Source organism: Tachypleus tridentatus, chromosome 1 (genome assembly GCF_004210375.1).
Source record: "Tachypleus tridentatus isolate NWPU-2018 chromosome 1, ASM421037v1, whole genome shotgun sequence".
NCBI classification, from domain to species: domain Eukaryota; kingdom Metazoa; phylum Arthropoda; class Merostomata; order Xiphosura; family Limulidae; genus Tachypleus; species Tachypleus tridentatus.
The window spans coordinates 26,841,136-26,868,173 of NC_134825.1; the positions used below are offsets into that span (position 1 = coordinate 26,841,136).

At 33.3% G+C, this 27,038-nt stretch overlaps 1 protein-coding gene across 12 annotated transcripts in view; it reads left to right on the top strand.

The window, feature by feature from the left end:
- LOC143244765 (xylosyl- and glucuronyltransferase LARGE1-like) overlaps nt 1-27,038 on the top strand; it is a 79,901-nt gene that overhangs the window by 30,602 nt on the left and 22,261 nt on the right. For 7 of the 12 annotated variants that reach the window (XM_076490046.1, XM_076490056.1, XM_076490097.1 and 4 more), the window contains 6 exons: nt 14,171-14,355; nt 18,500-18,605; nt 20,056-20,390; nt 24,328-24,458; nt 26,577-26,660; nt 26,797-26,874. In XM_076490046.1, the coding sequence (XP_076346161.1) occupies nt 14,265-14,355; nt 18,500-18,605; nt 20,056-20,390; nt 24,328-24,458; nt 26,577-26,660; nt 26,797-26,874 (825 nt within the window). In that variant the 5' untranslated portion in view covers nt 14,171-14,264. Of the gene's footprint in view, nt 1-13,900; nt 13,957-14,170; nt 14,356-18,499; nt 18,606-20,055; nt 20,391-24,327; nt 24,459-26,576; nt 26,661-26,796; nt 26,875-27,038 lie in introns of those variants that run through there. The other 5 variants (XM_076490125.1, XM_076490134.1, XM_076490115.1 and 2 more) reach the window with 2 other exon arrangements.

Here is a 27,038-nt window from a genome sequence, read left to right on the forward strand (position 1 = left end):
GGTAGGCGAAATTTGTTTGTCGTAGTTGTCTTGCTGGCAAGAGTCGTCAAATATTATTGGGTGAATAAGAGGGCCCATGAGGCACTGGTGAGATAGGACTGCAGTTGGCATGGATAATCTTGGAGTTATACAGAACTGGAAAATGACTCTTCATTCTGCCAGTAGGGAGTAGAGACAAAGTTATTCAAATATAGGGGCTCAAAAATAGTCCGTGTTCGTGATACTGTTTCTAAGCCTCGTGTTTTTGTCGAGACACTTTACCGAGGTATAACATCACTATCATCTTAATGGACCAGTGCTTGTCTTGAACGAATCCTAGAATGAGGGCACAACTTAGTGACTGAGTAACATTGACTCATTTTCTGGAGATCCAAACGATCCATTGCACTGATTTCAAAGCTTCAAGGAGGAGGTGCCTCAGAAAATGTATGACTTGGGAAATTATATCCCATCATAGTGTCTAGAGATTGTGAGGATATATCTAGCAAAATGATGTTATTTAATTGCCAAAAAAGCATTTAAACTCTTAATGATTTAATATCTGTTATCACCACGTTCAGAGCTGTAACGTTGAGCAGGATGCAAGAACAAGAATCCTATACTGAGTAGTTAGGGTGGATATATCAAGGCCTGTCGCCTTTTCTGAACATGTAAACTTGGTATGCCCAATGTACTAATTGTTTTTTTTGGTATGATATGCTCGATGACCAAGATTGAAATATTTAAGTGTACAATTTTACTGAATATTGTCATGGCATTTAAACTCCGTATAAGTTTCAGTTATATCACGTGTTAGTGCTGCTTTCAATGTTAAACTGAAGGCAGGTGATATAATATGGTCAGCAGTGTTTTGTATCATTGCTTTAGAAGCAAAAACTGCATGTTAATAGAATCTTGCAATCAGCAGCTGAAACAACCAGACAGTGATGAAACACTCAGGTCAATGTGAGTGAAGGACGTATGTACTAGGGGAATCCTCCTGAACATGATGTTCGCAGGCGCTTGGACGATGTTTTCTAAAGCATAAGTTATTGCCTGTATAAACGGCACTTTGTCTAAAACCTGCTTTAAAGCAGATTGTAGCCGTGACTAAACCTATACAACTTTCAAACCTACACTTGTAGCTTAACTTCTGATTATTTTAAACCAAGATTCTCGAGCGGTTTCAGTATTTTTGACAATCTTTTCCACTAAACTAACCAAAAGTTCCTACTCGTTAATTTGCTTTATTACCAACTAACTTTTTCTTTCAAAATGGAAGGTTTGAGTTTTATTCTTGACAGCAACTTACACGTATAGGAGTATCCAACAGTTCCCAAAACTAGTGGGGTTGGCCTGACTTTTTACAGGGCTGAAGGGAGGCTGTTATGAAGACGTGGGTTACCGACACGTGTATCCAAATTGGATAACCTTCAGGTCCAAGAAGTCACTCTGGCAGTTATTGCCTTCACTTTTCCACAGTTCTGAGCTGTCAATGACCAGGCCATTTGTGATCAAGAGTCCATTTCTCTCTGTTATACTAGGACTCAAGCCCCTCTACTACACAGCCAGTGCAACTCTTACACTATCAGCAAAGACAAGTCCATTTGTGAATAAGACTGGAAATAAACAAGCCACACCCACTGACAAATAATCAACAGTTGCCTTGATAAGCCTGTTGTGTGAATTTAAACACATTGTTTCAGGCTATTACGCAGTGAGTGCTTGCATTTCTTTCACATACTTTTCTTTATTTTGTTTCTATTATTTTTCTTGCGTTCACACAACACAGAACTTTACTCTTCGTTGTTCATCATTTATGGTTACCACTTATGTTACTTCACATTAAAATATACAACTTTCTCCTTCATCACGTACATAATTACCAGTGATGTTATTGCAACTTAGATGAAGGATAATGTTATTTTACACTGGGTTCAGTAAGTTGAAGTGAGGTATTAAGACAATAACATTTGGTTTGATTTAATTTTGTAGTGTATATTAAGTTGATATTGTGTTAAAACGACGTGAATGTATTTGCAAATTTAACGTATAGTTACTGTTAAAATGGTCGTTGTTTTTTTTTCTACAATACTGTCGTTAGTGTATACACGTAGTGTCAACATATGACACAGGAGCTTTAACATGCAAGCCTCGCTGAGGAATGTAGCGAAGTTACTTGTTGTAATTACTCATTGTCATGGGTCTTTCTACCTTAGTGGACATTAATTTCTCCAATGGAAGATGATGCAGAACTATATGGTTTAGTATCGTGTTGTTTATCCAGTGAAACCAACTGTGTAGAAATTTAGTGATACCTAAAGGGTATGCCCTATGTTTTAATTATTGAACGACCATAAGTGATGTGGGTGTAGTGCATGTGCTATAGGAGAGATAACACTGTTGTTTTCTTAATGAATTCCACTCACTTGTCTAATCCAAATTTTATTTCATATTTCTTTCAACTTCTCAACTGACTCGTGAAAGTTAAACAGTAAAGATATCCATCGTTGACCCAGCATAATCAGGTGGTTAAAGTACTCAACTCGTAATCTGAGGATCACGGGTCCAAATCCCCGTTCAATCAAATACGCTTGCCCTTTAAGCCGTGGAGGTTTTATAAGGTAACAGTCAATCTCACTACTCGTTGGTAAAAGAGCAGAGCCCAAGAGTTGACAGTGGGTGGCGATGACTAGCTGCCTTCCATCTAGTCTTTTAAATTAAGGACGGCCAGCGCTTAATAGCCTTCGTTTAGCTTTGGACGCAATTCAGATCAAACTAGTCCATCTATATTTGATTTGATTTGTATTGATAACGAACAAATCCTGCTCTTTTTAACATTGTGTTCGTTTTCTTTTTAATCAAACTCATTTATACAAACTCTGCCTAACTTATTTTCTGTTTTTCCTCTTACTGTATTGAATTCAACTAAGCAATTAGCTTGCAAGACTGTGGAGCGGAGGTTTCATGGTTCTTATTCCTTTGTTACTACAAAAAAGAGTGCTCCGAACTTTGGGGTTGTGTGTGCTTTATTGGAATAACAGGGTAGTTAAATTTCACTGTTCCATCTGACAGAAGTAGACATTGTGTTGGGAGGGGATGATGTTGGCTACTGTGTCCTCTAATTTATCACTTCAAAATTATGGATGGCTAGGACAGATCCTCATGTAACCAGCAAAAACAGACTACTTCGTGTTACTTCATAAGGCAGTCAGAAGACTTGAGGATAGCAAATAAAGCCCTTTAATTTTACATTTTCTCTATACAAACAATTCCCTAACTCTTAACAGGCTGAAAAAAACAAACTCCGTTTAAATATTCGAACGGCGTAAACTGTTTGCAGTATGTGATGAAGTTTTTCTTGAAATCATAAAGCCCAAAATTTGTTGCAGTATGGGCATATTTTCTTCGAAACATTTTTAAAATAAAGTATTCAAATTCAGTGTCTAATTTCTTCTTCTCTGTGTGTGTATTTTATTTTTTTAAAGAACAATGCACAACTTTAATAAAGCTTATAAATATATGGTAAATTTTCTCTTTTGATTACAAAATATTTTTGTTGAAGGTAAAACTGTACTTCCACGGATCATATCATAGTTGTATGTTAATGAATATGAAAAAAAAAATGCCTGGAACTAATGAGCGGAGTCGATTTTAACTTATTTTGTAAAACCTTGTTGAGGGCAAAAGTGTAGTCTCATGGAAACCGAATCAAATTGCCATGCACTCGCACGGAAACCTTTGAACTGCTAAATTAATATCAGTACATTGATTGTAACTATATATGTTCGTAACCACTTCTTCGTGGAAAATGTTTTTACCATTTCTTCGCGTGCCGCAAAGAAAATCAAATATCGGTTGTCGTTTGGACGTATTCAGCCTGGTACTTGAGACATGTTTATTAAAGTCCGGTATACGTTCTATCTAGTTATTTTCAAATAGAAATAAAAAGATAATTACAATTTCTTTTCCCCCTAATATTATACAACTATTTTGTTTTATGTTTTACCTAATTTACTTTTCATACATTCTGCCCACCTAGTGGCACTGCGGTATGTTTGCGGGCTTACAAAGCTGTAAACCGAGTCTCGATACTCGTGGTGGGAAAATCACAGATAGCCCATTACATGACTTGGTATTACACGTTAGACATAACATTCGTTCTTATTTATATAGATTCAAATGCATCGTTTCATCATCCCTTTTTTTGGTCGTTAACGTATTTTCGACTGTAAAACCCTTCATATTCTTAAGTTTTGACCAGATTATAATCCTAAATCCGTTTACTCAGCTAACAATGCGAACCAATCTCTGTAATAGGTAACCTAAAAATCGATAGGTTACTGACGGAATACAAACGTTAACTGTCGTATGTAAATAACGTTCGATGAACGAAGTAACGTTGGTATAACTGTATATATAAGCAAAGGTTTACAAAAGTTTTCTCTTCAATCGTCTTGTGACCAACGAAAACCTACTAAACGGCTCTGACAATGTAACTTTAAAGGGCACTGACGTCCGAGATAAATTGTTACGACACGTTTTGCTGTTTTGGTACACGACAGTACCAATAGCACAGCTGTAAAGTGATGTTTATGAAGATAAAAACAAGTAATAAAACCTGAATCGTACTCTAACTAAAATATAACCATGTTAAATGTAATAAGAAAGAAAATCACGTTAACCAAACAGTGAGGTGTGTCTAACGCAATTACTTATGCTTTTTAATAAATCTAGAACGAAACACGTGGAGCAATTTGTTTTGTTTGTAAAGTACAAAGCTGTGCAATGGGCTCTGTGCTCTACCCACCACAGTTGTCGAAACCCGATTTCTAGCGGTACAAGTCCGCAGATATATACCACTTGGAGAAGCAGACAGTAAGGGCTAATAAATACTCTAATAGTCGGAAACCTAAACGCGAAATGATTCGAGAGAGGTCAGTAATATAATAAATGGCATGTACGAAGTATATTTAGTAAGAGTTTGAAGTCACAAGATCTAAAACTAATGGTGGTCAAGTATAATCCTAAACAATTTGAGAAATTAAAGTGTAGACGTGAAATTTATGGAAAGGTCGTAATATTATATGAAAGTTTTAACACTGTGATCAGTATCAATAATGTTGCTAAATTCTTACAGAAATGGATGAATTTTGTATCCGTTTGTGAAAATTGCAATCGAGTCTTCTAGCTTTGTCCACGACGTTTTGTAACGTTGAACAAACCCCGTCGTGTGTCTAGTACGTTTTGTAACGTTGAACAAACCCCGTCGTGTGTCTAGTACGTTTTGTAACGTTGAACAAACCCCGTCGTGTGTCTAGTACGTTTTGTAACGTTGAACAAACCCCGTCGTGTGTCTTGTACGTTTTGTAACGTTGAACAAACCCCGTCGTGTGTCTTGTACGTTTTGTAACGTTGAACAAACCCCGTCGTGTGTCTAGTACGTTTTGTAACGTTGAACAAACCCCGTCGTGTGTCTAGTACGTTTTGTAACGTTGAACAAACCCCGTCGTGTGTCTAGTACGTTTTGTAACGTTGAACAAACCCCGTCGTGTGTCTAGTACGTTTTGTAACGTTGAACAAACCCCGTCGTGTGTCTAGTACGTTTTGTAACGTTGAACAAACCCCGTCGTGTCTACATTTTGTAACGTTGAACAAACCCCGTCGTGTGTCTTCTTTTGTAACGTTGAACAAACCCCGTGTAACGTTGAACAAACCCCGTCGTGTCTTGTACATTTTGTAACGTTGAACAAACCCCGTCGTGTGTCTTGTACATTTTTGTAACGTTGAACAAACCCCGTCGTGTGTCTTGTACATTTTTGTAACGTTGAACAAACCCGTCGTCGTGTCTTGTACATTTTGTAACGTTGAACAAACCCCGTCGTGTGTCTTGTACATTTTTGTAACGTTGAACAAACCCCGTCGTGTGTCTTGTACATTTTTGTAACGTTGAACAAACCACGTCGTGTGTCTTGTACATTTTTGTAACGTTGAACAAACCACGTCGTGTGTCTTGTACATTTTTGTAACGTTGAACAAACCACGTCGTGTGTCTTGTACATTTTTGTAACGTTGAACAAACCACGTCGTGTGTCTTGTACATTTTTGTAACGTTGAACAAACCCCGTCGTGTGTCTTGTACATTTTTGTAACGTTGAACAAACCCCGTCGTGTGTCTTGTACATTTTTGTAACGTTGAACAAACCCCGTCGTGTGTCTTGTACATTTTTGTAACGTTGAACAAACCCCGTCGTGTGTCTTGTACATTTTGTAACGTTGAACAAACCCCGTCGTGTCTAATAAGCTGTGACTTGTAAACATTGCAACAAATTTGTAATTGGAAATGGAAAGCTTGTAACTTCAAAGCTGAAAGTTTTTCTTTGAAAATTTTGAACTTGATGTTTAATTGTAATTAACGAATCTGATATATAAATCCAGTAGTTTTATTTTTAACGTAATACTTTTTTTCTGGAGTAAGTTCTGGTGAATAAACTAAATTCAATATATCTGCAAGGGCAACTGGTGTAGAAAATTTTACTGTAGTCTTTCTTAATAAGATTATTTACGAAAGTTCAGTTTTAGATAAATACAAATCTGCAAATCGTGGGCTGGTGCTACCTCTCATTGGAATGCCTTGTATGTGCTTGAAGACGCGTTGTTGGTTAAATTGCGTGTATTGCGAAATAGAAAATCGGTATCGTACAGGAATTCCACGTGAAACAACAGTAATATTTCAGTGGTATTATTATGGGCTTTCGTAATTACTAACGCATGGCATTAATTTACCAGAATTATTGACGAATCTTAACTTTTGAGAAACTTCCTATTTCACCAATAGGAAAGCCAATGTAGAGACTACTTATCAAAAGTTTCTGTTGTTTCAGCCTCAATGTCTTTAATTTTATCTTTAGATTCTGTTGAGTTACTAATGGTAATGAGCGGATTAATGCCAGTTCTCTTTGATAATATTATAATATTTAATTAAATCCTCTTTAATGTATGCCAGTTTATCACCATTTGAACTGACTGGCTAACAGTTGTAGCTTTTTTAGCTTGAAAAATAAACCTGTATATGTAACACTGATCTTAAATGTAGTTTGGGAATTCTAAATAACTTGGGTATGACATTGTAAGATTTTCACAGTATGCCCTGCGAAAGGCAGATAAAACTAATGTATTTTTGTGTTACATTGTAAAAATTAGTTTCAGGCTTTTAGTTTCTTCAATTAATTTTGACTTCGTGCAGTGAAAATAAATAGCGAAAACATTGAAACATCAGTGAAAATAATTTGACACTTTCATAGTAATAAAGGAATGTTATTAACAATTCGACATAACAAATGTTTAGTAAGAAGCATAATAAACTGAATAATTAGTTCAAGCCCCGCCGCTAATACAGAGGTGTGTCTAGGGATTTACAACATTAAAATTAGGGGTTCGATTCCCCTCGGTGGGGGTCAGCAGATTGCGCGATGTGGCTTTGCTGTAAGAAAACACACACCGCACAATTAGTTCAAAAATACAACTCTTTGCGTGTTTTAATTATTAAAACCAGAACTTGTCCACTGTAAACGTTAGTGTTGTATTTTTAATTTAAACTTCAAATAGTGTTTGGTTTTTCATATTTTATTTATAGACTGGAAACAGTGCAATATATATCGAGACAGAGAGGGTAGAGGTCGATAAGAACTATAATTATAATTCGGTGGTTTAGTTTCATTGTATTTGTGTGTTTAGTAGAAACTTCAAATAACTTGTTCTTAAGACGAAAAAGGATAGTGATGTACGGTTGTCATGGTGACACTGATATGTGATATTAGGAATGTTCTTCAAACGTATTATTGATGATCGTTTTCAGGAGTTCGTCAACTTGTAGAAGTTTTGAAATTGTCGGTATTTTGTCTTTTCGTTGCTGAGATTAATTATTTTAAATACCGAAACTGGGAACTGTTTTATGCTAAATATTTAGTTGTGCATAATTTTGTACACAACAGCATGTCCTTATTGTCTGAGGCTACCGAGGTATCTGTTTGGCTACAACATTGCCCTTATTCTCTTTATCCCTATTTGTTGATCAATTCCATGAGTTCTGACTTCGGTTTCTTGATAACTACATCTGTTGGAAATTCAGAACCTGTAATAAATGCGTTATTCTATATATTTTGATGCTTGTGAGTGGGAATATGAACACGGTGTCAAACAGGATCCCAAAAGGAGCCTGGAGTGAAAAACACGATTTAAAGGTTATGTACTTGCTTTCATCACTTTCTTTTAGAGGTTTTTTTGCCTTTTCCTTTTTACGCACGTCGCACGTAAAACTATAATCTTTCTAATTTTGTGTAATGTCATAAGACACAACATGAGAGCAACTTCCGATTCTGCGTAGTGTCGCGAGATTCGACACCAACTTCCCGATTCCATGTACATGTGACACATTATATAGTTTTGTGCTATAACGACAATAACAAAGAATCCTCCTGAAAACGTAACTAAGTACTGACAGTCAATATAATAAATTAAGCCCGAGAACAATCGTATATTGTTACTTTATGCATTGTAGTGGGTCACCTTAACATGTACTTTTAGCATGTTTATTGTATGTAATTAAATAAATCATCAACCTCAAAATAATTTGTAATAAAGATTTACTTGGATATATTATTTTTAATTTCAAAGTCATTATACATGTTTAACTTTTTTGTTTGTTTGCCTATGAATTGTAATTTCCTGAAAGTTATCTGTGAAATATTCACCGACAGAACTTTCATGAAACGTTTGTTTTCTTTCTCTGTAACTTAACTTTTATCATATTACTCCTGCTTTATTGCCAGTTCTAGAATCTGGCGTGGTTGTTTCTCTATAAGAACTTGCTCGATCAGCCCCGAACATAACAATGAGTTTTCATGGCTTCTTATTGGTCCATATACACATGCTGCAATGTCTTGTAGGGATATGTCACGAATGCTGTTCTTACTTGTGATTGAATGCGACGTCCTTTTGAAGATAAAAGCGAAAAAAACTAGAGTCGCGCATTAAAGACGAACAAAACTTTTAACAACGACAAATGACAATTGTGACTAGTGATAACAAACAAACAAAATAACTTAGTTTTCCTCGATTGCTTTTTCTTGGGTCATTAATTCTGAAAAGATACGAGTGAAAGCAAAGAATAATATTCGATGATGGCATGTCAACTACACTGTATATGTTATACCCAGTGTTGATAAGTTCTTTCCATTGATATCCAGATTTCATCAGCCTAGCTGGGATAAGATACGATGATCTAGGTGCTATTTATATCATCTGTTGCATAAACAGCATTCATATTACTTTATACTTAAAATACCCATTTTCGTCCATAATAATTCACATCGTATGTTTGTTAGTCTGCGGAATCCTGTCATAATTCTGGAACAAGGTGGATAAGTTTAGCAGGCTGACTTGTAATTCTGGAAGAAGGAAGATCAAGCTCAGCAGGCTGACTTGAGGTGGCACGGGATCCATATTTTATTGCCTAGCCCTCCTACTGAGGAGCTAAAAAAACACCCCGGCGTGATTGGGGTGTAGAATGGGTTTTCTAGATCGGTAACTCTGAATGTAGGATCGGTATATGAAACTGTGTTCATACTCCTAGTTAAAAGCGAGCATGATCAAACGTGCCACAAATGCTTAGGGCCATGGCAGGTGTTCTAATGGGGTTTGCTTTCGAGCGCGGGCCCCTTAAGATAGCTGTAGAAGCAAATGGGGATAATGGAGGAGCTTCATCTTTATGTTGAACCTTCTGAAAATCATGAGAGGATTCGTGAACTCTACAGCGAAGCACGTGCATTATATGTGAGTTATATAAGCATGAAAGTAACTGAGAATGTACCCGTTAAGGAAGCAAAAATAATATGAAGGATAATTATATAATGTCTCTCCTTTCTTTATCGTGTTAAGTTCTTAATGGCCTTATCATATGTTAATTGTTTAACCTACTCTATGGAAGGCAGTAATTGTCTCGTTTGATTGATTAAATATATGTTTCTTTAAATTCCAAACCAAAAATATAAAAATGCGTGTGCCCCATTTTTATCCCTCTGCTCGAGCAAAACTCTTAAAGCAGGTAGTCTATGTATATCGCCGGGTGTCTGTTTACCACAAAAAAAAAAAAGAAGACCTGGTGGCTAACTCTAGTTAATCAAAGCAAACAAATCTTAAAGTCGAAATGTGTTCAGTTGTAAAGGCTCATGTTGTTCTCCTGCCGAGGCAAAAATCTTAAACTAGCTGATGTACGTGAGGACAGCCAACTATGGATGAAAACACACTACATCTTTATGGCAGGGTGACAGTAACTTTATTGGAACTTTTTCTCACAGATATTATTGATATCCAGAAAGCTTATCTGCGATTAATATGCTGCAGATGACTGTTCTTCTGTATGGGTTTATGAGTTATTATAGATATGTTTTTGTGTATTATTTTGAGTTGAGATTTTTACACATAGCTCTAGTTATGATCTGTTGTTTCATATATATATATATAATCCTTATTTCAACAGCAATTTATACAGTTTTTCTTAACGTTTTTTTTAAAAGCCTTCTATAATTGTAAGATTTCCACTAAATCAATTCACAGTAAAGTGTAAGAAATGTTTGAAAGAGGTGTGCTATCAAGGTCGTTCTAAAACGCAGGTCTTCGATGGTTTTATTGTCTTAACATTTTTACATTTTTGACAGTAATCCCTGTATGCTGAATCCGATTTTTTTCTCAAAACGTACAGATTTTTTGTTATAAAACTTCGTATGTACTTTTACGTAAGTGAATTATTTTCGTTGAAACCAGGTCACATTTTGTTATGCTTAAAATGTTGACAGTCACTGACTATAGATTTCTCTAGATTATTCGCGACGTGAGAAACATATCGGTCATTTTAGAACCCACGAGAAACATTCCACTAGTATATAAACGGTTAACAGGTCGTGTCATTTCTGGACAGTATTTGTTTGTGAGTGCACTTTGTTTTTCTTTTCAACATTAGTTATTCTTCGCTGTGAAAATAAGAGATTGTAAAGTGATTTAAACATATTCTGTTATATTTGTAGTAAATTCGTTGTAAAGAAACAAAAGCAAAACATTACATAATTTGTCAAAAAAACACACAACGCATTACTCGTATTTTGGAATGAAACTTTTGGATAAAGACAAATTATTGGCTCCACACAAAGTTTTCACTGTGTGTTGACAATGGACAAAAGATAAAAAAAAATTGCCTTTTGGAATTCCAATGATCTGGCGCGAGTCTAGAAATCATGGAGATAACTGCTCTATTTGCTCATGTAAAATACAAGGTTGCAACACTTGAAATAAAAAGTAAATTTCTTATCCAAACATTCAATCTACTTTAAGTTCTGTTGCTCATGGACCTGATGTACCTGTACATACCCTGAGAGAATGTTGACACAGTTTTATGTGATTCTGAATCTGACGTCAGTACCAATGATGATAGGGATTGTTTTCAACCTTAAACATGCGACTAACCACCAAGTGAGTGGCGATTGTTCATTGATTTCTCCACAAGACGTCTGAAAGGTGTTCTTCCAAGTGATAACCCACATGCATCTGTTCTTACTGCTCATTCGGTTCACTTGAAGGAACAATATTAAAATCTCGGACTTCTTAATGAGGTCAAATACAAAGACCATGGTTGGTTATTTTGTTACATTGTATGTTGTTTGTTCAACAATCCAGCTGTACAAAGCTTGTGTTTTGTTGTGTGATTGGGAAAGCAGATCCCGGAATAAGTACTAGCTTAAGAAGCAATGGTTACTTATAGTTAGCCTGATACTTGGATCGAAAATATTGAATGTGAAAGTTTGTCGCAAATAAAGTTGTATTACCTCCACTTTACATAAAGATGAGCGACATGAAGCAGTTTGTAAAGGCCTTAGACAAAGATGGCGACTATTTCAAGTATATAGATACAAATTAGGTGAGTGGCGATTGCTTTTTGATTGTCCGTATATATGGGAAATTTCTGGCTCGTTCAAAAGCAAATCTTAAAAGGGGGGATTTTTCGTGATTCGTGATGACGAGAAACCCACCTGAAGTAAAAATCTATTCTCAAGACAAACTCTCTTTAACCTGAAGATGATCTAAGAAGATGGAAACGTTGTTCTTATGTTATTAAAGTTTTAATACCAGTCTCAGCCGTCTTGAGAATACAAAGGGGATTTTTGTTGGTCCTCAGATTAGGAAGTTAACTTGGGATGAACAGTTCGAAAGTACAACGAGGAACGTTGAAAATGAAGCGTGGACTGCCTTCAAATATTTATTGACATTTTTTTTTACGAAACAAGGACCTAAATTATAAAAAAAAATATTGTGAATAACATAATCGATAAATTCAAAGAGGTGGATTGTAGTATGAGCTTGAACGTTCTTTTTTACACTCACATTGACTGTTTCCCTGAAAATCTCTTCTGTCAGTGATGAACAAAGGGAAAAGTTTAACGAAGACATCAGGGAAATGGGGAGGGGGAGGTATCAGGGAAGGTGGAACATCAGTATGATGGCTGAGTACCGCTGTTCATTGAAAGGAGATGCTCCAGGCGCAATGCATAAGACCATAATACGCAGTTTTGAGACTAGAAGGCGTAGATTTCACAAAAATAATCAGGAGGAATGAAGATACATGTGTGTTTAACATCAGTGTTCTTCACTTTTCTTCAGTTTATTTGTATTTTTTAACAAACATAATAAAAATATTCATTGTGATAAAGGATATGATAATTTACTCTTAAGTAAATTTTTAATTCTTTCCGAGAAAATCCTTGGAAGACAATATAAGTATGTTAGATGTAATTCCACAATAAACTCGTACGCGCAAGAAAAGCAAGTGGAGATGCAGATACGTGTTACTATGAATTTTAAATATACACAAAAACAACAAAACCTTGATAATGAAAAAAAAAGAGCAGACAAACGTTCGCAGGATACTCTCGACGTGGAAGACGAGTTAAGTCCTCTACCTTTCACTTATGTGTTATACTTCCAACCACACGAGTCAAAAAAATAACTGGATTAAGGAATAACTTTGAAACCTACAACACTTTTTATTATATGTGGGACATTTACCATATCTTTATAAAATATTACGTAGGAAGGTTATTAAATATTTATTAGTTAAACCTGCTTTCAAACTAAACCATGCAAAGTTTATATGGATCATTTCGCAACCAACCATACACTTTAAAAGTGCTGCAAAGTTCTCTCTCTTAATTTCAGAAGTAAATAATTAGCTTTCAAAAGCTTGCAAGGTAAGAACTTTTTGTCACAAACTAACTAGTAAATGCAGATAAGCTCTATATAGCTCTAAAATAGTGCTAAATATATAGATATTTGCCATAACATTAATATTAGGCTTAACTGTAGTTTTAGCACTATATTCGTTAATGACTCCCTTAAGGTGTTTTAAGAAGAATTTTATATATAGTGTGCCATTTTCATACCACTACTATATGTTACAAATAGTATAAAAAAAATTCAAGGCTTCTATTGATGGAAAGGATTGGCAATGATGATGCTAAGAGAAAAGTACACAGATTCTGTTACATTAAAGATTACATATTTTATCTTTCTGCTCGTTTATTAAAACAGGGCATCGTTTCTGGGGTTAGCTACATTCAGTGCCCCTTAAACAATGTGTGGTTCATGCTTGAAGAGATTACATAGTCCGAAGTTGATCTCACGTGGGATATGACAACGTATGAAAGCTGTTCTCAGCTAAGGGAATAAAGCTTAAATGATGCTTTGTTTATCCTACCGAAGCTGGCCGTTAGTATGATCATGTTGCCATAGTAACCAGTCATTAGTGCTAGGGCACCACTAGCACTGTGCAGGGCTGGCTCTACAGTACAGATGCCTGGACGAGGCCGATCAGTTCTGTTTTGTGAGGGCTTGATTCTGTTAAGTTACAGCAGAGCATGTACCACTTGTGTGTGTATGCACTATTTTATGTAATGTCATACAGTAATGGGAAGGAAGGGGCACTAGTGTTTACACGCTAATTATTGTACTCTTTTTCGTGCATTTAAATCAATACATTTGAAGAAAACTAATCGAACTAAAAATGTTGACAACAGAACACTTTCCTTCCCAAAACTTGCACGTAATTAATTTGTATCTATAAATAAGTTTTTGTTCCTTTCAGAGATGACCATTCAACATGGAAAGGTTAGAGCAGAAATAATTCGTTTTTCGAGAGGCCTGAGATAAAAATTCTGGCGGTCATACAGGGACCCAGAATGCGACGACGGCGATTTAGCGTTGTTGCTTTAATCATTGTGTGTTCGATTCCTGTTTTGCTGTTCATTTACTTGGTGTCATCAGAGGGAGGTAAGACATGCAAGTTATATTGCACGAGAGTTTTTACCACAGTGTATTGTAGAAACAGTGTTTGGATATATCACGTTTCCTTTCCCACAATCGTAGTTTATATATACATGTACTGCTGTAGAAATATCAGTTTCTTGAACGTTTCAAATAACGTAAGTAAATGTATTATGCATTGTTGGCTTAAGTTATACTCGTGATGATTAGTTGGACCTTTCTTATCAACAGTATAATTCCACTTGTTTTATTTAAAAATTGATAATTTCGTTTTTGTTAGAAATAGAACATTGCAATCCATGATTTATGTGTTACCTAATAACCTTACTTCATGGCTCATTCGCTGCAATTTGTTCAGGCCACATTCCTTTTACGTTCATTACAGAAGTATCACGTTCACGTGGTTAAAGTGCTTCGTTATTAGAAACATTAAATATCAATGATAAGATTGTGAACTTTTACACTTCAAGGAAGGCGACTTGTCCTTAAATGAACCTTCTCATTCAACGGCTTTGATACAAATCGTAGTAAACCTTCTTTTAACTTGTGTTAAATTTTGTCGTTTTGAACTCGCAACTTCAGTCGTGCTTACAGTTAAGTTCGTGTTAAATATTACAATGTATTTTAATAGGAGTATGACCTTTACTTTTACTAGTTTTGTTATTACACCTTTCTACGTTTTTATCGTATTAGTATAATCTATGATGGAACGTAGACCTCGAGTGTGTTTTCTAAAGTAAAAAAATAATTAAATGGTTGAACAACAAACCAAAAATATGTATTATATAAAAGACTAAAATTCTGAAAACAAGCGTGCGTAAGGAACCTATTGTTTCGTATTTATTGCTCCTACATTAGTAAAGTTTTTTTTCTCTTCTATATAATACTTCGTTCTACTTCACATGGTCGAAAACTACAAAATAACATTATGTAAGGTGGTGGTGGTCGTAAACTGAGTGCAGTAGATGAAATATGGATCTATGTATTGTTTTACAGCATAAATCAAATGTTACCTCATTAGAAGGCAATTTTTCAAATACGTATTTTAAATCCATATTTTACTAAAAAAAATTAAGACGATTGCCAAATTTAATAACATCAGTAATCCTCAAAAAATGGTAAAGAAGCGAGATTTTATTGAATTTAAAACATTTTATGATATGAAGCGCACACTAACTTTTACCCGTTATTGGTAAAAAAAAAGAGTAGACCGAGGATAATGTTCACTAGCTCCTTTACCGTCACACCAAACATACTCGCCCTTTCAGCCGTGGGGGCGTAATAATGTGTCTGTCAATCCCATTATTCGTTGGTAAGAGTAGCTCCAGAGTTGGCGGTGGTTGGTGATGACTAGCTGGCTTCCCTATAGTCTTACACTGCTGAATTACGGAAGGCTAGCGCAGATAACTGCTTTGTGCGAAATTCAAAAAATCTCCTTTACCTCTGGTCTACCAATATTTGTTAGAGACGGCTTTCGCATATAACGCTCTAGTAGCCTTGGGCGAAATTCAGCAGACAACTATAATTGTGTTGTATACTGGGACTTGTACAAGTCAGCTTATTTAATAATAGTCAAACGCGAATGTTGTTTAGATAGATGCTGTTGAATTAGCACTATAATTATTATCAAAATTCATTAGTTGGTCGTGATAATAAAATGGAATCTGAACCATCAGTATAGTTGAGTGAATTTTTAAAGAAATTTACGATAATTAACAAAAGCTGATACGTGAATGTTTGTAAACGATCATCTTGAAAATCGAGGCTAAACCAAGAGGAGGGGGGTAGAAACTGAACAGCTTAGACATGTTGAAGTTTACAGTTTAGCGTGATGCTAGCCAGAAACATAGTGCGTATTTGACCAATTTTTTGTTCACACTATGCATTCACTTATTTTAGTGTTTTTCTCTCTAAGTAACTATTCTGACCTCATAATCGTATTTTAAACTGATAGAGAAACAAATTTAATTAGCATGGTAGAAAGACATTGCTGATTTTGTGAGCTGTTAATGTAGTAATAGCATTTTGAGTATTGTAACTTGTACAGTTTCTTAGATGAAACAATTTGTTCTTTTTTTTTTTCTCGTTTTTCTCAATGTTTATAAACTCCTAACGTGTGACTTTAGTGTAGGGAAAGTAAACGAAACAATTTTGGAATTTCATTTCATAATATCGCCATCTTTTGGCACTATATTAACTTTTGAAGTAAATGTTGAATTAATTTGCTGTATGTATAAAAGAATATATAGTGAAATTTAACTATATTGAAATTTGTTATTGTGTATCTATCTAGATGTATTTATATTATTGATAGATTAACTTCAGGGGTGCAATTCTGACAAAAAACAAAAGTTACTCATATGGGTTAAGTAACCTTTTTTTAAAAAAAAATCTGCCTGTAGACACAAGACAAAGCAACTCAAATAAGCCTTACTGCTGACACTACCTAAAAATAAATTTCAGTACCAGTGAGTATCATCCCCTAGTTTATTTTAGCTATAATTATTGCGTAATGAAATATTCTTAATGCAGAAAGTAATTTCCAGATTCATTTAAAATTGATTTTATTTCACATTATGAATAAATGGGCGATTTCCTTTATCAAACTATGTTTGAAACTGCATTTTAAATAGATATAATATTGATGCAATTTGATTTGAAGAATCCCTCTTGTAAGCAGTCCATCAAAGCATTGTAAGCAATGTCTCTAAGCTATTTTAGTATATCCAAAGTAACTACAGTATTTGAATTTTTCATGTTGTAATTTGTTTCCTTACTTGGCAGAACACAATTATACTTCAATGTTTTGTATCTATTATTACAGTAAAGATGTTATATTTGTATAGTTTAACTATTCTTTCCTCACTTAAAGAAAACTTAAATCATGATTGAGAAATGGGGAATTTAAGTTTCAGTTGTGACAATTCTTCAAATTATTTTGTAATTTTGCAATTGCAGGTTTGATGCATGCTCAGATTTATCAGAATGCATCACTGCTTAATAATAACTTTGTACAGAGAAAATTCATAAACTCCTGACAGAACTTCAGTTTCTATGTTTCCCAAAATATCTTTCAGAATTCTCATTTTTAACATAGTAATTTGTTTAAATATTGTTAACATACATCTATGTTAATAGGCTTGCATGTTCATCCATTGCTGAGAAATGTTCTTTTTTAACATGCTGAATCCGTGAATTGCTTATAGAATAAAAACTGCAAATAAAAATGTTATATGAACAGTCATTTCTAAACAATTATATTATTTTGACTTGACATCCTGTGACTTCTGTATTTTATGGCCCTCATGGTCTTGTGGCTGACACTTCCTAACAACTGTATGTAGTGAGATTCATGGAAATACACCTGCATCTTACCCTATCAGTGTGATCAGACTAACGGAATCAAGAATAAACTTCGTCTTTAATTAGTTATTGGGGACTGTATCAACATCTGCAACATCAATTATTTGTTGTCATCTCCTATGATAGAACTGCAGGAAAAGCCATCTTCTTTGGTCCTGATTAACTTGCATATATTATAAGGTGTCAGATGCTAATTGAAACATCCTTTAGTTATGTTGATATTTACCAAATTACATATTCCAATCAGCATTTTTGTATTGTGTTTTTTAATCAATGTAAAGTTGTAATGAACTTAAGTATTATACTAATTGCTTTACTGTTTTTATTGCCTTGTTTCTTTGTACTACAATGAGTTGTTTTCTTAAATTACATAATTGTTTTTCATTATTTCAAAATAATTAAGCTAAATGAAATTATTTCAATCAGAAATGCAACTATTAAGAAACAGTGGTTAGTATTCTGATTACAAAGTAAAATGCTGTTTCAAAATATTTTATACTTTGAAGTAACTGAAATTGTTAGATAAGGTTTAATTAATAGTTTCTATGATGAATGAAATATATGTACTTAGGGTAATTCAATTTGTATTTTCTGTCATTTTTTTTTAATCAACGAAAGTTGTTTTTGAATTGTCAAGTTAAATATTAGCTTTTGTTTTTTCAAACCTTCTGGGAAGCACTTATCATTGTAGAAAAAGTATTTTAAAAAGTAATGGTGATTCGAATTAGTGTTTTGTTTTATTAAAATTTAATAATTCATTTACTGAAATGTGGCAATCACATTGCAGATGTTACTACAGACAATCTCTTGGGGTTTACACGACGAGAGGCCAAGCTTGCAGAAAGAGTGAGAGAAGTTGAAGCACAGAATCAGCTTTTACGAAGACAACTAAGGTCTGCTTTGTAACTTTAACCATTTTTTTCATGTTATTTATATTTATTACTACCTTAAAGAAATACTGTTCTCAGATGTTTTTCCCCTGTGATGTTCTATGTTTTGTTGAAACAGATTCGTGTAGCCATTTTTGCTTCTTTTACACAACTTAAAATATGAGTTGCAAGGTCTTTTTGTTTAAGAGTATAAGACTAGAATTAATAGTTCCTGGTAATTTAAAATGTCACTTGAGTTATTTTCCTAACATAACTGTTTTTTTTTCAAAATGGTTTGTAATTTGTCACTTTTAAGAGTAAACTATGTGCATTCTAACTAATATGATAGCTTGTTTTCTGATGTCTTTACTCTCACTTCAGTACTAATTAAATTTTTCTAAGCAAGGCTTCTGTGTAGTTGAATCATAAAAATAATCTTATTAGTGTGTTTAATGTAGGCCTATCAGTTAATCTTTTTTGTGCATGTTAAATATTTATTAGTAATTTTTATGGCTCATTCATAGGGAAGTTTGTTAGAAAATGACGTATCAAGTAGTTTGATATTCTTATTGAAAATATAACCTTAATTCACTGGAGGCTATGTAAAATTTTTGAAATCAACTTGGGAAATTTGAATAAAACTACTTTTAGCATATAGAACTTTCTGTCCTCAGTTTGTTCTTTTTTTCATAGAAGACTAACTACTTATGTAAATGAATACAAGTTTACTTATTTTTATTTCAGTAAAAACATAGTTTTAGAATGGAATAAAAAATTGTTGGTTGTGTAATTTCTTTTTTTTAAATAGTTTAATATTTATTACTAAACTTCAGTTGTGTTTCCTTTAAATCTTAATTCATGCAGTATCCATTTTGTATATATGACTTCAGGAAATGAGATATTTGTGGGGTTTGACTTAAGGGTATATCAAGGAAGCATTTAAACCATCTCAAACAACTTAAAATTTGTATGTTACATTCTTTAATAAAATACCAGATTGTTTCCATATTTCATTATTGTAGTGTTTTTGTTGTATGCCAGTATGAATGTGAAGACATGCACACACTTTACAGAAGTAATATTTTGTAATGATAAATATTTTTTGCCTGAAGCGTCAAGTATTACTTTGAAGCTGCATCTTTAACGTGAATAAATAATTTCATGTTTAAAAACTGTACATTAATATTGTAGAGTAAAAATAAGGAAAAAGGTGTGTATATAGTACATTGTGTGTTTTAGTATTGGTGCTAAATGTGTAGAGAAAATAGAGAATTTTTAATTTTGTTCTCATGGATATTTACACAAGTTTCAAAATAACTTGAGCATTGAAATTGTAATTTGTATTTATTGATAAAGTTCTAATGTCATTCCCCAGAATGTATATTTAATAGCTTGTGAATTATTTCTATAATAATTATAGACCTTATTAAAGATTAAAACTTCAAATTTTTTTTATTTTAACAAACCCACACAGTATTTCTCAGAATCAGCTTATAAACCTTATGGATGAAGCTCAGCATAATGAAAGTAGTATCTATACAGGAAGAGAAACTTTAAAAAGAACTGAAAGACAGCAGGACAGTGGACAGAAGACATTTGTGTGTGTTAATCCAGAACCTGAGGTGCCAAAATGTGAAGTGATTCATGTATCGATTGTTTGTGCTGGCTACAATTCTAGTAGGTCTGTTGTCACACTTATAAAAAGTATTCTCTTCTATCGTAAAAATCCACTACACTTTCATTTTATCTCGGACTCTGCAGCTCAACTTATTCTTCAAACTTTGTTTCTCACTTGGAATGTTCCTGGAGGTAAGGAGAATTTTTCTGGATTTTGGTATTTCTGTATGTCTGGTATTTTGTTATAAAGGATGGGTCCTCTGTAAGAGCTGTTTTTGGTTCTACTGTGAAATTTAATCACTGGAGTGCAGTTGTTAATCTGTGTGATATTTACAAAAATGCATTTGGTCACCTAATTATATTGTTATTAAATGATAAACTGAGAAAGAACTAAAACGGACACAAAATCAGTATTGTTACTGCAACCCACACACACAAAACGCTACAGCGAGCATAAAGCACATATGGAGTGAAAGAGTACATAAAGACATGAAATATTCACACCTACAATGTCAACGTTTTACTGTCATTAGAACCTTGGTTGTCAGAAGAATTGAAATTTCTATTCCATCCTTCTGTATCAGTGATGTGATCTTGAAAGTGTTGAGACACTTTGTTAGCATTAGTGGACCAGTATCATATTTCTGATATTTAGGAAAGTTTGCTGGTCAGTCTTTAAAAACAAGTATGTGTGATGTCAGTCTAACGATTTTTAGCATTTGTAACAAGATAATTATTCTTTACACTGTGAGCACATGTACATTTAACACGCTTTTTTTTATATAAAATGTCTTTTTTTGTTTCATCACAGGTACTGTGCAAATATTATGGAGATATGTAACGTGTTAGATGTCAAAGTTGAGTTCATGTTGGTGTAAAAGACTGATATTTAACGGCAATTAATACAATACCCATTGGGTCATTCCATGTCAAATTATCCAGGGGGCTGCAGGTGACCCCCACAGAATGCCTTGAAAAAATTCACATGTGCTCATTTAGCCATATAATGAAAACTTTCCAAAGATTAGATCAGTATCTCTAATAGATTCTGATTTACAGCCCTGTAAAATTTATTTTTTTTATATTTTTAGCAAATTCATTTCCAGGCACATTTGGCTGCTTAAAGCTGCAAGAGTAATGGTGGTAGAAGGCCGAAATTTGCTACACTGACTGAATTAATCTCACAGAATTCAAAATGGTCTCAAACCAAGTTTCTCTCTCTCAAGAATTTCATAGCGAGGCAGTAATATCACCTGAAAACGAAAAATCATAAACAAAACCAAATCAAAACCAAAATTGTAAAAAAACATCGGTTTATGTAATAAGTCATAGATCTAAGACTTAATGATACAAAGTTGAATTGTTTTTTCTAATGTCCTATAATATATAATTTGATAAATCAGCAATTGTTCTAATGAAAAGTCTGTTAGATCTCCTGTAAAAAAATTTAGCTGCATGCAACTTTTTATGAATTAGCTAAAAATAGCCCTACTTCAGGCCCCAGTTTGACCATGTCACCAGTTATTCAGCCTTTTCAGATTTTTACTATATATTCTTACATCTCTGAATATGATCTACAAAAAAAATCAAGATGGTGTTCAACCTACTTTTTGAGTTATAATTTTTTAAAGTATCCTCTGACCATACGTTGTTTACTTGAAAAAATAAATTCAGTTCAGGTGTGTTACTGTGTGCAAATATATCCATACAATTTTGAAAAATACCTGTAAGAATACTATGAATCCCACTGAAATATTCTAACCAACCTTTCACAATGTTAAATAATGAAGTTGTAAGAAACAAGAAAAAATTAATTCATTACTGAACAAGTTTATTGGCATAACTAGTTAGATCACATGGCGATACAAATATATTGTGTATGCATTACAGCTATGCAGATATGGCTGAGTTTAAGATTCATAATATTAATACAAAGGTAAAACAGACACAAAAAGCACAGTACTACAACAGGGGATAACTGAGAAAGATTATAGTCACACCAAACTGAAATAATCATAACAATGAAATGTTTCAAAAACTGCTTTGGGAATAAATTAGCCTTAACAACATCAAATAAACATTGCTTTGTTCAGACAGCTTGAATAAATTTTTGAAATTCGAGTTTGATTATGTTGAGATCACTTTGACTTAGAACATAGTGACGAGCACTACTGCCTTGTACGGTAGGTGCACTTATCAGACAAAGAATATGTTGGAAAGGAATTCAGTTTTCATCTTCATGTGACCTTGCAGGCCAAGAGTACAGTTTGTTTCTTGATTTCTTCATAAATGACACCAACACATTGGAATGTTCATCTGATCTATCTTTTATGTTTCCCACATACCATTCATGATTGTATATGCATGTGACATATTTCCCTGGCTGATAATTGTCATTACTATCATTAGACCCTATTTGAGCTGCTGCAGCATCACTTTCACTGCTACTACCAACAGTTACAACTGTGTACACATCATTATCTGATAGCCTTCTCATATACAATTTGTTGGTAGAATGGGGAATAAAGTTATGATGTGACCTAATACCTGCCACAGTTTTGTATTTTTCATTGCACTCAAGTAGATCAAACTTTACACCATTCTGCAGGACTGATTCCTGATTGACAAGAAAGAACTGAATGTGGTCCTTTGGCCAATGGTACACATCAGAGACACTTAATATTTGATAAGTTATTTCACACAATCTTGATTTTTTGAAGATCATGTTCAGAGATGTAAGAATGTATGGTAAAGGCTGATTATAATATTTCAATGGGATTCATAAATTATTTCAAAATTATATGGATATATTTGCACACAGTAACACACCTGAATTAAAGTTTTTTTTTCATGTAAAACATGTATGGTCAGAGGATACTTTAAAATATTATAACTCAAACAGAAGGTTGAACACCATCCTGATTTTTTTTGTAGATAATATTCAGAGATGTAAGAATATATGGTAAAAGTCTGAAAAGACTGAATAACTGGTGACATGGTCAAACTGTGGCCTGAAGTAGGGCTATTTTTAGCTAAATTATAGAAAGTTGCATGCAACTAAATTTTTTTACAGGAGATCTAATAGACTTTTAATTACAACAATTGCTGATTTATCAACTGATATGTTAGGAATTTTGAAAACAAAATTCATCTTTGTATCATATCAAGTCTTAGAGCTATGGCTTATTACATAAACCAATGTTTTTTTACAATTTTGGGTTTTCAGGTGATTTTACAGCCTCACTATGAAATTCCTTAGAGAGATAAACTTGGTTTGAGACCATTTTGAATTCTGTGAGATTAATTCAGTCAGTGTAGCAAATTTCAGCCTTCTACCACCATTACTCTTGCAGCTTTAAGCAGCCAAATTTGCTCGAAAATGAATTTGCCAAAAATATAAAAATAAATTTTACAGGGTTGTAAGTCAGAAACTATTAGAGATGTTTATCTAATCTTTGGCAAATTTTCATTATATGGGTAGATGAGCACATGGGGATTTTTGTAAGGCATTCTGAGGGGGTCACCTGGAAAATTTTCCAAAATCTGGGTGATTTGACATGGAATGATCCCATTGCATACACCTTGCATATACAAATTTATTGCACAAATCTTCAGTTTACTGGAAGGTAAGGTGGTAGTGAAACTACTGAAAGCACTACCTGCTCTTTTATTTTTCAGTACTTTATTGTAGAACCAAAAGTGGCATTATGGGAAGTCCAATCATTTATTTGTTTAATTTTCTAAGTTGTATTGTTATCTACTACATTTCATATATTTTGAGCTTAGGTTTTAATATTATTATTTATGTTCTCAAGATATGATAGTGACATTAGTGATGACAATTAAGTAGTGTGTGTTAAGTAATGTAAGCATTAATTGATTCAAAACGTTTTAATATAACCTAAAATAACCTAATGAAAATATGTACGTGTGTAGTGCTTGAAATGTAATAATATATTTGTGTGGTACTTTGTATAATTTTCAATAAATTATATGACAGACTTTTGAAATATAAGTAGTCAGTTCTGTAAAGCTTAGTTTTTTAAACAAGAATAAATAGGTTTAAACAGTGTATACAACGAACCAAGGAGAGAATATGAAGAATTAATGCAGTCTTTATTCTTACCAGTGGACGTTAGTTTTTACCTAGCTGATAATGTACAGGGAGAGGTGTCTTGGATTCCTAATAAACATTATTCAGGAGTCTATGGCCTGATGAAGCTGGTTTTAACAAAAACGTTGCCAGACACTTTAGAGAAGGTAATGTAAACTGTCTGTAATTAAACTTTCTAAATATTGCTCAAAAATATAGTACCCTGTTTGAATTCATTGTATTATTGTTTATGCAATTAGTATAGAAGCATGAATAAAGGTTTTTACAAATTAGTAAAGATCATTCAGTGTTCAAATTTAATTTTCCTAGTTTAGTGTAGAGCATACTTTATTATTTACCTCCAATACTAAATTTATTGTTAATGTTATTTTATCATACAAGTTTTTCAAGCATTATCAACTCAAAAATATTTTTATTTTTGACATGTGTATATTGAAGCTTGTCCTGCCACAATTTATTTCTTTTTATTATCACTGCTTTTCTAACTGTAAGTTTTCTCTAAAATCATTAAGTTCTACATACACTTGTAATCTCATTTTTCTTTCTACTTATTTTTCTAATTGTCTCCACAGAAAGATGTACTGTTTCTTCATCTTCACAAATATTTCAGTTGACTGCCATTTGTTCATTTCATGGCATACTGACTTGAAATTTGGTTGGGTTATATTTTCCTCCAGTATACCCTGACCTTTTTTAAATTTTTGTCTGTTTAGTTCTTTTTAATAATTTTATGTGGTCAAAGGTAAAACCTTGCAAAAAAATGTATATTTGGTGCTCCTTTGCAGTTATATTTACAACAATCAAGATAAAAATTGGCACCAGTACACTGGTATAAAAAAAAAGTTAGGTTTACCCATTTTGAGTGTTTTTAGAGTGATCAGATCTTGTAAAAGAATAAGTTTTGGGTTTTTGGTCAGTTACTCAACTAATTGTTGACAAATTTACATGAGATTTTATAAAAAGATACTTTTCTAAAGGTCCTACAAATTATCAAACAAAAATGGCAGACATGCCCATTTTTGGGAATTAAAAGAGGATCAAGATGCCACAAAAACACATTAGGTGCTTTTTTTTTTTTAATAATTACTCTGACACATTTCAGCCAATTTACAGAAATACTTCCTTAAAGGTCTCAAACAGATAATCTTATAATTTTTTTCTTTTACTAAATTTCTCACTGATGAAACCAAAATTTGGGGTTAACTATTTTACATGGGATTTACTACAAAGATACGTTCTTGTGGGTCCTAAACAGTAACAGACAGTTTTTGATTTTGTACAGTGCTAAAATGGTCCATGTTGAGATTGTGTGGTGCAGATTTGTTGCATTTTTCCATGCACACATTGGCATTTTTAATATTATTTGCCAAATTATAATATATGAAGATCAAACTGAAACTCAATTTTCCATTTATTTTTTTTATTGACATAAAAGCTCAATTCTTAAGTTTTATATACAAATGTATAACCTTAAGTGTTAAGGTTTGGATTTATCTTTTGTATTTTTTTGTAAGAGAGCACTGATTCTAACTGAGAATATGACCGTGGAGGTTACTGTATCAATGACAATTCTACCATGAAAATCATTTCAGTCTATTATACATTTAACCAGCATACTTGTTTGCTCTTGATTCATACTGTAGATTACCAATTTCAGGACCCATATACTGCTTACTGAGCTTAGAAGGTAATCATACTACCTTACAAAATATTAGCCATAATTTTGTCTTATTTAATGTACTTATACCATTGTCAGTAATGCAAGGGGTATATGGTAGTGCATAGCCAACTGGTGTTAACTACCTAAATGTTATTTGCAGTTATTCTGTTGTCTGGAAGGCAGGAAGCTGTGCTTATTCTCTCTATTTTTTATGAATATTTTTTATCAAAATGTTTTTTGAAGAAATGTATTCTGAATAAAAGGCACACAAAAGGTTGACAAAACATACATACCAGTATGTTGGAACATTTCCTATCTTTTACTTGTAGTTATATAAATTTGTTTAAGAGTACTTATTTCTCTAAATTAGTGTTAACAAAAATATTGCTAAAACATTAGCTTTCTGAAGAGTAAATGTAATTATTACCAATTATTATATATTTTTAATTTTTGTAAACTGATTCATTAGTACAAAATTGATTTTGTACATATAGTACTTTTTTCTATAGAAAATGCAATGCTGCTGCTCTCTCTCCTTGTTTCTTTTTGTGCATTACTCTCAGTATTTTATATAAATCTACCTGCTTGTGTATTTCATTTTCAGGTGATTGTTTTAGATACAGATGTCACATTTGCCACAGATATTGCAGAATTGTGGCGAATATTTCACAAGTTTTCTTCAAAACAAGTAAGTCAAAATCAGTGTTGTAAAAAGAATTTATGGAATAACAAAAGCCACATACTTTTTTTAATTTAAATGCAGTGATGTTTTCTACGGTTAACTTTTGCTGATCATCGTTCAATGGAAATGTTTTCTTTCTCAGGCTATAGGTCTAGTCGAAAATCAGAGTGATTGGTACTTAGGCAAACTATGGAAAAATCATCGGCCATGGCCAGCTTTGGTAAATGTTTAGCTTGTTCATACAGGATATTAGTAGCATTATTTCTAGTGAGCAGAAGTTTATTGATAATTTTTTCATTGTTAGATTTTATACAAGTTTGTTATATACATTTTTTTTTTGTCTTAGAACAATGTTTTGTTTTCTGTTATCTGAGTGTTTCATCA